General features: G+C 38.2%; 1 protein-coding gene across 1 annotated transcript in view; it reads right to left on the bottom strand.

Moving 5' to 3' along the window:
* Positions 1 to 11,768, bottom strand: part of RP1 (RP1 axonemal microtubule associated) — a 323,400-nt gene that overhangs the window by 8,999 nt on the left and 302,633 nt on the right. Inside the window, exons 27-28 of the mRNA XM_023184239.3 lie at positions 5,724 to 5,878; positions 1,577 to 1,655 (exon numbers count right to left, since the gene is read on the bottom strand). Of these exons, the coding sequence (XP_023040007.3) occupies positions 1,577 to 1,655; positions 5,724 to 5,878 (234 nt within the window). The remainder of the gene's footprint in view (positions 1 to 1,576; positions 1,656 to 5,723; positions 5,879 to 11,768) is intronic.

Genomic DNA, 11,768 nt, shown 5'->3' with positions numbered 1-11,768 from the left:
CTCCACAGTGACATCACCTTACAGAAACGCCACTGTACAGTGACACCGCTCCACAGTGACGCCACCTTACAGAAATGCAACTCTACAGTGGCACCACTCTACAGTGACAGCACTCTGCAGTGATACCAGCCTACAGACACTGCTCTACAGTGACACAGCTCTACGGCAACACTACTCTACAGTGACAGTGCTCTACAGTGACAATGTTCCACACTGACATCACTCTGCAGTAACATCACTCTACAGTGGCACTGCTCTACAGTGACACCACCTTACAGAAACACCACTCTACAGTGACACCACTCTGCACTGACACCATGTATAGAAGGAAGCATATTATGTCGTTCCTTCCTCTATTCGATTTCTTACTTCTGCCTTTTCCTAATAATTTCCTCTACACGATCCTGAACTCATTGAACTATGTGTCTATTTTCTTTCTTTTTTCTTTATTTTCACGGCTACCTCACCTTTTCTGCTTCTGCTCCATTTGGTTTCTGTCACTACGGCCACTTTAAGCTCTTCCCATTCATTTTAAAGAGTTTCACTGAAAATCATTTCACTGATTTAAATATGTTCATTCAATGAATGGTCACTAATTAAACTATACATATCAGGCACAATACTAGACTTTATTTCCTAGGAAATATAGGAAAATAAAGATAAATATTACGTAATTCTAGCCTTTAAAAAACTCAAAATCTAGCAGAAAGAAAAAAGGAATATGGAAATGAATGTGATCAATGGTTTCAGTACTATGATATAAGTTATAATATAGAGTAACATTTTAGCAGTAGAACTGAAGTTTGAATTTAATAGTGCTAAGGGAGCCAGTAGGAAAGATACGAATGGAGTGGAATTGACAGGACTTGGTTGATAGCTGTGCCTGGGGAGAAGACGTGGTGGGAAAGGTTGGATCAGGGATGGTGCTCAAGTGACTAGTTTGCTGAGAAGTGTGGGATAAGGGACCCAGAGAAACACAGGGACAGACATGACAGACATGCAACTGTGAAGAATGCCTAGGAGCTCTAGGGATCACACACACGCACGCACGCATGCACACACTAAAGCTTTTGTCTTTCTAGGAAATTTCCTGCGTAATATAATCATGTGCTTGTATAAGTCATGTAATAAACTCAACCTGACAAAACTTCTTAAATTTACATTAAATATATTTAATGTAAATGTATATAATTTAATGTTCAGTCAATAAATGGTCACTATATAATTTAATTAGTGACCATTTATAACCTCACATTATATTTAATGTAAATATACCTAATATAAATATATATCATAAATTTACATTACATATTTACAAAAATATATTTAATGTAAATTTACGACATAAATATATATTATATAAATATATTACAATTATATAAATATAATTTTTATATAATGTAAATTATATAAAAATATAACTTCATATATTTACATTAACTATAATGTAAAATAAGATTATTTTCTTATCTGAATTTTAGATGACCTGTACATTTTTCTGTTCTTTCAACCTGCTTTTTATACAATTTTTCATAAATTTGCAAACTAAACTTCTTACCAAGAAACTAAATCTTACCTGGATCTGTCCCATCATGACTAATCAGAACTTTCTTCAATTTTCCAAGAGATACAGCCTTAATGGAAAAAATATCAACCTGCACAATAAAGAAATAAACTCAGTGACCATTACGATATTTCCTTTCTCTAGAAAAAAAATAGTATTACTATTGATACTATATTGTTACAATACTATATAATATTCTTACTACTACTATAAAAATTACTACTATTTTATGTGCAAAGTTCTACCCTATGCTTTGTGAGAGACACAAAAACATGTAGAATATAATTCTTGCTCTCCTAAATCACAGAGTCTAGTGGAAAAGATTTTTAGAATGTAATTAGGAGATTTATTTTAAATCTACTATTACCAATAATAACAGCTCATAATCTATACTATATGAGTAAGTGCCAAACTCTCCCAAGTATTTTTGACATATTAACTCATTGAATCTTCAGAACAGCCCATGAGGTCAGTACTACTCACCTCCTCATTTCACAGTTGAAGAGACCGAGGCACCTAGAGTTAAGCTACTTGTCCCAGGTCAATACCTAGTGGGTAAGGAGCCAAGTCTCAGACCCAAGAGGCTATCATCAGAATTGGTGCTTATCACATTGTTCTATTTCTTAGTATCTTTTACTTTTAAATAAACTACGTATGGAAATATGTATACGTGTGTGTGTATATATATATATACACACACACACACAGGATGTTTTAAAATAAACTATGAAATAGATACAGGTGTGCAAATTACAAATGCACACTCAACAAACACGTCCATGTAACAGAGCCTTAGCAGCACCCAAGACCCCGACATGCCTCTCTCAGTCACCGTCTCCCCAAACGATATCCCCTATCCGGACGTTTAGCACTTTTAATTATCAACAGAATCCTACAGTGCTTACTTGCTCCACCTGGCTTGTGTCACTCAACGTGAGATTCATCCGCGCCATTTTGCTCAGCAGCATCTTGTTCATTTTCATTACTGAATATTACTCCAAATTATTCATCCACTCTACTATTTACAGACAAACATTATTCCTAGAATAATGCTGCTCGGAACATTCCTATATGTGTCTTTTCATGATATCTGCATATATTTCTGTTGGGAAACAGCTGGGTTATGAGTGTGTGTGTGTGTATAGTAAGTCTCACTTTTTAAAAATGTTTATACTAATATGCACTCGGTATGTGAAGCATATGAGAGTTCAAACTGCTCCACGGGTGAATCAATATTTATTGTTATTCTTTTTAAGTTTAACCATCTGATCATGCACAGTAACACTTCACTGTGGTTTTCATGGACTCTTCCTGATTATTAATAAGGCTGGGGAGGCTTTTTATGTTTATTGGTGATTTGGATACCCTGTTTTGCAAAGCACATATTCAAGTGTCATGTCCATGTTTTAAACGGGGTTTTCAGTCTTTTTCTTGTTGCTCTGTGGTTTTTTTATACAGTCTGCAAACAAGTCTTTTGCCGGTATGCTTCTACAGTATCTTCTCCCACCGTGTGCCTTCCCTTTTTACTCTCTTAATGGTATCTTGAGGAACAGAAATCTTTAATACTAAAATAGTATAATTTATCTTTTTCCCCTTTATGCTTTCTGATTTGTCTTTAAAGTTTTAGTTTATAACTGTCTAGGCATGTTCATAGCGACATCATTCACAATAGCTAAAAGGCGGAAGCAACCCACGTGTCCATCATGGAGTGAATGGATAAACAAAACAGGAAATGTTTTCAAATATTATTCAGCCTTTCAGAGGAAAGATGCCCTGTCACATGCTACAACATGCATGAAATTTGAGGATATTATGCTAAGTGAAGTTAGTCACAAAAAGAAAATACTGTATGATTCCACTTATATGAGGTACCTAGAATAGTCAACTCATAGAGACATAAAGTAGAATGGTGGTTGCCAAGGGCTGGAGGACGGAAGAATGGAGAGTTGTTTAATGAATACTGGAGTTTCAGTTTCGCAAAATGAAAAGAGTTCTGGAGATGGATGGTAGTAATGCCTACACAATAATGTGAATGTACTTAAACCATTATACTTACACTTTAAGAACATTATACTTAAAAATAGTTTAAAAATAAATTTCATGTTATGTGTATTTTACCACAAGTAATTGTGTTTTTTTTTTTTTTTTTTGAGACAGAGTCTTGGTCTGTCACCCAGGCTGGAGTGCAGTGGCACTTTCTTGGCTGAATGCAACCTCCAGTTCCCGGGTTCAGCCTCCTGATTCTCCTGCCTCAGCCTCCTGAGTAACTGGGACTACAGGGGCCCGCCACCATGCCGGGCTAATTTTTGTATTTTCAGTAAAGGTGGGTTTTCGCCATGTTGACCAGGCTGGTCTCAAACTGCTGACCTCAAATGATCCACCCACCTCGGCCTCCCAAAGTGCTGGGATTACAGGCATGAACCACTGTGCCCGGCCCACAATTAAACACTTTTAAAGTCCTAGTCAACCCCCTAGATTATGAGGATTTTCTTGCATCGTATCTTCTAGATATTTGATTGCTTTACCTTTCACATTTAGACATAAAGTTACATAAAACTGATTTGGGGATTTGATGTAAAATAGGAGTTGTGATTTTTTTTCTATAACAATATCCAATTTAAAAAATTTGTTGAAATTTTTCAGTGCTTTCGCTGATGCTGCATATTAGGATGTGTGGATCTGTTTCTGGCCTCTCTTCTGTTTCTTTGCTATATTTGACTTTCTTTGTACAAATTGATGTTGTCTTAATTACCTTAATTTTATAAGTCTTGATACCTGGTACTGTAATTCTTCCACTTAGTTTTTCTTTTTCAACATTATTTTAGGTGTATTTGACTGCATTTCCACATAAATTTTATAATTAATTTGCCAATTTCTGTTTTAAAAGAGTTCCTGAGATTTTGATTGATATTATATTAAAATTGCAGATCAATTAGATAGCAGTAAGAACTTTATAATACTGAGTCCCTGAACATAGTATATTTATTTTTCTTTTCTTTTCTTTTCTCTTTCTTTCCACCTTTCTTTCTCTCTCTCCCTTTCTTTCTCTTTCTTTCTTTCTTTCCTTCTTTTCTTTCTTTCTTTTTCTTTCTTTTCCTTCCTTCCTTCCTTTCTCTTTCTTTCTTTCTTTATCTTTCTCTCTCTTTTATCTTTTTTTAGAGATGAGGTCTTGCTAAGTTGGGCTAGGCTCAAGCAATTCTCCTATCTCAGCTTCCCATGTAGCTATGTTTTAAATTTTTTCCCAACAATATTTTATAGTTTTTTTATTTAGAGGTCTTGCCTTGGCCGCTTCAATGCCTGTGGTGCAATGGGCCATGGGCCATGGATGGAGTAACCACAATGGCAGAGATGGAGTTTATCTGTGCATGGCCATAAGACATGAGTTACTGTCCCCCAAGGCTGCTCCTGTCACTGCTGCTCCTGGTGCCCAGTCTGGTGGCTCTGGTCCTAGAGTGATCCAGTCCCTGCTGCCAACAGCAGTGACTTCTAGAATGCACACTTCTACTGACTCCTCCTCTTTTCCTCTCTCACTCTCTGCTTTCCTTCACTGCTGCTTCCTGGGATCACTGCTCTCAATGACGAGTTGCAGGACGTGTCCCTGCTCTGCTTTGAGAGGACTCACACTAAGGTTTCCACTGTTCAAGTGAGAAATCCCAGCCCCAGGAGGCCTCCTAAATCTCTGAACAGCATCTCAGACTCTCCACTGCTCCACTGCTACTTTTTGACTGGCTTACTGATTCCAAGCTCCCCCTTACAAATAGTGGAAAGCCATGCTGATACCAAGTTCTCCTCTGCACTTTCTTTCTCTGCAGGATCATGGGCCCTCAAGCCCTAACTGCCTGGGTAGCTCTCTCATACCTTTAAAACCAGTTTAAAAGATGTTTTATCAAATGTTTCTAGTTGTTCTCAGCAGGGTGCCCATTTTGTTATAGCCGAGTCTGCCCTATCTGGAAGTAGAATATTGCGTTTGTTGGGTTAAGTCCCATCCTCTACTCAACTCCAGAACAATAACATGCACACTAAGAAATGACCACACCTCCCTGAATTCCTCACAGGAATCAACTGAGCATCTCAGATATTTTCTGTTTGTGTGTCTTTTTGTTAGATAAATTAAAGGAAGGATAGTCAGTAAAAACAGATAAAGACCTGTTACTGTTACCTGTCCACATTGAAACTTGATTTCATTATTTTTGGACTGATGAAGTCTCCGTTTTCCTGAATCTCCTCTAGTACCAATGAGGTTGATAAATACATTAGACTCTGTTTCTGCACCTAGCATTGTGCCAGTATATATGCAAATCTCATAAAGCACCACTGAAATGTAAGAAACCTGATATTATCTTTCTCATTTTTATTTATCTCTTTGAATGTAGTTAGATATTCTACAAAGAAATCAGAATGTTTTCTCATCTAGTTCATGTGAGTTTCTCTATGGTACTTGGCGCCAACTCTTCTTCTTCTATGTACCCCCTTCCAAACATACTTTCAGCTACTTAATGTTTACCTCATTCATACAGACTGTCAGCTATTCCCAGAACTACTGTTTCAAAATAATTATTGTTAGCAATTATGTACTTTCATTAACCACTGCACTTTCACAGTTATTATGAGAAGTTGTATTTTTAAAAAAACAAAAACTCTCCTCTCTCTTAATTAGATGAAAGCAGCCATTTTTTCCCCTAAAGTCTGGCTGTTCTAGTCATAGCTGGTCACTCATGCTGCTACTTCTTGGAGATTATTCTAATAATGGAGATTTTTAATAGCCCTCTTGACAGAGAAAAAATAACAAAGATCCCAGAGAGATGCAAATTTAAATATATATTTTTAAAAGTCCAGTAAGGTACCAGCAAATTATAATCCACTATATTTGACCTTAGAATTAAGGCAATTTCTGAGACATTGAAAGAAGTCAATAGTTAGAAAAGAGATTGTTCTTGCTGATATTACTAGTAAGAATAATATCTGGGATACAATGGGTACTTTTTATTCCAAGATCTTAGAACTCTTTATAAATCACACTTTGTGCAATTGAGCAGTTTCATTTATAGAAATTCACATTAACATTTTCCAAAGAACTCAGACATGAAAATCCAACAAGTAAGGAAACAAGGTAAGTGAGAAACATTTGCTGTTTCCATCATGCCTGACCTTTATAAAGACAAATGTGGTATATTGGGAAATGGTATAAGCAGAGAAGATAAATCAGTTTCTTTGTGCAGTCTTACATATTCAAAAATACCCCAGAGTGAAACCCAGCTGAGTGTAAACAGAAAATTCGAACACTTCTCATGAATTTAGGACAACCAAAGAAATCTTTAAAACAACCTATAAAGAAGAGCTGGTCTTACAACCTGTGGAATTGCCTGGACTGAATTAAGTGAAAGCTTCTCCTAGAATTCTTCATGAAAACAAGTATGATGCTTGTGAGGACCAGCATGATTTGATGTCTTTATATAGAGAAACCAGGCTTCTGTTCACTGAGAAATCTTCTAAATTTCAGATGAAGAGTGAACTTGCTTATGATTATTTTTAAAGGGAAATGTTAAAATATTAAAACAGATACAAAGTAAGACAGTTAAATGAATAGTTGAAGGTGTTTGAAAGTATACATAAAAAAGCGTTTAGAACACAAACCACATATTGACAGCACAAAAAGCAACACTCAGTCCTTCCTCAACCATCACACACTCCTAATGAAATCTTGCAGCTTCCTGCTAACCTGCACATGGCCTCAGATACTTCTCAACACAGTGTCCCCAGAAGATGCTCCAATTGATTAGGTTATATGCACCTCATATGTACCTCAAAAAGTATGCATGCACGTGCGCGCATGCGCGTGCACACACACGTGCGTACTTGCCATCTAAATAATTCAAAGAAAGAAAATGTACCAGAAATTTAGAACAAGGTTGTTATCATAGTTGAGCACTAAGTTTTATTCTCAAACCAAGTTAAAAAGAGTTACATAGTTTAAGTTGGGAGATAAACAAAACACAATTCTGCCCACCTTGCCTGAAGAAACAGACATTTTTGCTGGAATCTGTAACATTGACTTTGTTTTCATTATACTATATAATATGATTCACTAAGCATTTGCTATAGTAGTACAACAAAAGCATGTAAATTCTTTTTTAATGCTAAATTCATAACAATAATTTCTAACTTCAGAATTTTTTTTCTTGATCTTTAAGGCAATATGAAATTCTTCTTTATCTAACTTAACCCAAAGAGAGAACTTCAATAATACTTAGTTAATATGTCACTTAGACACACCCTGAAATATCGGGTGTTGCAAACAAATCTGAGTAAGCGAAGATTGTATCAGCTCCTTTCTTCAGTCCTTCTCCTTGGGCATGAAAAGTCAATGCTCAGTGTTGTTGATTTAAAAGCACGGTCATATGCCCTAGCTAACAAATATTCACTCTATTGTAAAATGTACAAGGCTGACAAATTATCTGACCTCAAGAGAAGGATACATACAAGGAGATGAACTCCTGGGGGAGCTCAATGATAAGTCTAAAATATGTAAGAAGAGAACTTAAAATTAGCTCGAATACTTGAAAAAATACAAGGATAGATTTCAAGATGTCAATGTTTTCCAGAATGGAGATCATTTTACCTGAATATATTCTAAGACAGGTATTACTGATACCTGTCATTCAGGCTACAGATAATCTTCTTAAAGCACCATTTTTTAGAAGTGGCTATTACTGCATCTACCACTGTCATTTAGCTAAAAGTATTTGAAAAAGTAGATTTGTTGTTGGTTATCCATATATGTTGGACATTTCTGCCAAATTTTTTAAACGTTCTTTTTACCATGGTTGATGTTAAATTTTCCTTTCTGACAATTAGCCACTAACTTCAGGTGCTTATGAAAAGCTTACATGACAAAGCCAGAAGCACAGCATAAAATGCTTTTCTTCCTATTTGCCACAATTGTCACCCAATTCAATTGATAGCTACACTATATATTTTCACTATTTTTTCACTTTTGTTTGCAATGTCATTATCTTCAACACTCTCATCCTTATTTTTTTTATTATTTATCACCATTTTAACAATTCCCCCATCTGTCAAGGAATGCAAACCCATGTATTATCAAAGCTCAGCATGTTTAATGTCTGATTTCTTTAACTTATTCATTCTTTGGGCTTATAAATGTGCTGACTACATAAATAAGATTTATATGATCTTATTAGTGGTACAAAAATCTTTCAAAATCTTCACCTGCAGGTTTATTTTCAAACATCTTTGTAGGCCCAAACTTTTGCTAAGTGTTTGTTAATGATGATTTATCAGCCTCAACTCCAAGCATTAACAGCTCCATAAATAGTATCCTTAATCCCTGGATTCTTCAGTCTCTGCTTACTGCAGCAAGCACAGAATTTTTTTTTTTTAATATGCTTGCTTTTCATGGGGACACATAATTGCTTAGTCGTAAGGATATATTTAAAATGTCACATGGCTGGGGAAGGGGGATGATATGATTTTTCACTAGAAGTCTGGGAGAGGGATGTGCAAAAAATTTGTCTAAGCATAACAACTTAATTTTTTTTCTAGTCCAATTTTACTGCAATGTATGAATTCAGCTGCTTGGTCTCCTGGTTGATTATCGAACCAGTAAAAAACAAAAAACAGAAAATACAATGTACTTCTGTTTTTTGTTTTTTGTTTTTTGTTTTTTTTTAATTTATATAAGAATGCACGGTTCACTGTAGCCTCCTTCAGAGTTCCAGGTGTTGGCATTCCCTAACTTCTGCCTGCTTGATGGGCAGCCTTGCCACACCCAAGAATGGTTGACTTGGCTTAGTGTCACTGGTCTGAGAGCTTATTAGTCATTATGAAGCTTCTCTAAAATATCATCCCAGGCCGGGTGCGGTGGCTCACACCTGTAATCCCAGCACTTTGGGAGGCCAAGGTGGGCAGATTACTTGAGGTCAGGCGTTTAAGACCAGCCTGGCCAACATGGTGAAACCCCATCTCTACTAAAAACGCAAAAATTTGCAGCATGTGGTGGCAGGCGCCTGTAATCCCAGCTACTCGGGAGGCTGAGATAGGAGAATAGCTTGAACCCAGGAGGCAGAGGTTGCAGTGAGCCGAGATTGTGCCACTGCACTCTAGCCTTGGCGACTGAGTGAGACTCCATCTCAAAAAAATTTAAAAATATTTTTAAAAAAAGCATCTTGGGAAAGAACTGTTCTTCATCACTAAACTGTTTTTATCTCTTTAAATACGTTCATTATAAGTCTTCAAATTTTTAGTTTCTTTGCTATAATACCACTGCATCGTGATCCAGTCTCTTTATTTACTTTTGACATAGTTGTACTATACAGAGATTACGTTATTTTGGCTGTGAGTTCATATTTCTGTGATGGTACAGGTGTCTCCATCCAGTAGTGTGTATGGGAGAAGAGCCTTAAACCAGATAGCATCTGTGTCTTCTGCAGCTGTATCGTTGGGCCCAATCCACACCAGGCAGGGACAGAGGATGATCGAGACACACCAACAACCAGACACCCGCAGTTTATCTCTCCTTACCACTCCTACAAGCACTCCACCAGGACCTTGTCTTCAGGCCCCAGGAGGAACAGGATAGGAGGAGGCACTCCATAGAAGCCAGGGAGCCCATGAGTCTTGGGGCTCAGAGGAGAATGCAGAAGCAGGTGGAAATTGACAGAGACTCCTAAGCTCCACCTGCTGCCTCAGCTCCTGAATCAGGCACTTGTGCTGCCCGAGATGACTGCCAAGGATGCCTGCGCCAGATATCTGAGCCTACACATAGGTGGGGCAGGGAGAAATGAGTGCAAAACTGCAACAGGAGGGAGAAGGGTCAGGAGAGGAGGGAGAGAGAGCAATCACATGTATTTTCATGTTGTGGGAAATTTTTCTAAAATTAAGAGCAGATTAAAACAAAACAAAAGCGATATATATATTTTACAGGACTAGAGGCTAAAGACACAGAAGTAATAGAAGTGAGAGGGACCTGCAGGGAAGAGAAGCAGCAGCTGTTTGATTCATTCTGCAGTTCTCTACTCAGAGCCCCGCACTGCTCTGGGGACTAGCCCTGAAGAGTGTGGGCAACTTAGCTGTCCCCAAAAAGTGGACCCCACACACACTGCCCCAGAGCCTGAGCTAGGAAACAGGGACAGTGGTAGCAGGAAAGTGTGAAGAACCATGACAGCTTAATGAATAGCAGCAGGTTGGATAAAACCAAGGGCCTGTGATATCTATCAGCAATCAATCAAGAAACTAGAGGGGCTCCCAGAGCCCAGAGGTGACCGAGTACAGCTCACGAGTCAGCAGCTACCGTGCCTGATGCCTGTGGCCTGGATGACCTCCTCTCAGAGAGCCAGTGGAAGGACTGCACAATCTAAAATGAATGCAGCCAAAACAAAGCCCTGCTTTCTACCATTCAGAACTGGAATTCCATCTGTCAAAAGATCGTTATTATCACCATCATTCTGGCAAACATATCGGGATACTATTATGAGATTGTAGCTGAGACTTTTCTTCCCTATGTTTTTCTTTCTTGCCCCAAGGGCCCTGGGGCCTCCTGGGAGTGACACTTATTTCTTGGGTGAAGACAGTTCTGAATAAGGCCTAAAACAAAAAGTCCACTGATTCTGAAACAGACTGAAAGAATCTTAGGAGAGAGATCACTTGTGAAAGATATGACTACTCATTGTAAGAGTTTTTGAACAAATCTCTCTCTTTTTTTACAAGAATTTGGAGAAAAAAAGTCCCTTTTCTGTCTCCCTCCCTCCCCTCTGCCTCCTTCCCTCCTTCCCTCCTTCCCTAGTGTCTCTGATTTGGCCTGAGCAATGCACCAGCAGAGGCTGAGGGTTGGATCTCGGGGGGGCAGCCCTGAGGCAGCATCCTGTTGTTCAAGCAGCCAGGAGGAGCGTGGGAAAGGCAACAGAGTGCCCTCATCAGCTCTCACCCCTGCTGCTAAGAGAAGCATGGAATGGCTGAGATCAGTGTGATAGTCCCAAAGGGACACATTTTTCTAGCTAGGGTGGCACAGAAACTAGAGCCGTGGTGCGATGTGTGCTTCCTTCAGCAGACATTACCAGTGAGGGAGGAGGTGACTCCCAAAGACAAACTGAATGAGACACTTCAGGGAAGGCCAAAGAGAACTGAAGGTAGCCCTTGCACCTTCAGACATGAGGACCATATCTGGGAACCAAGGTATTCACGTGGA

The sequence above is a fragment of the Piliocolobus tephrosceles genome, chromosome 7 (genome assembly GCF_002776525.5).
Source record: "Piliocolobus tephrosceles isolate RC106 chromosome 7, ASM277652v3, whole genome shotgun sequence".
Lineage (NCBI taxonomy): Eukaryota > Metazoa > Chordata > Mammalia > Primates > Cercopithecidae > Piliocolobus > Piliocolobus tephrosceles.
The sequence above is the reverse complement of the archived record's forward strand: the minus strand, read 5'-3'. Positions and strand labels throughout refer to the sequence as shown.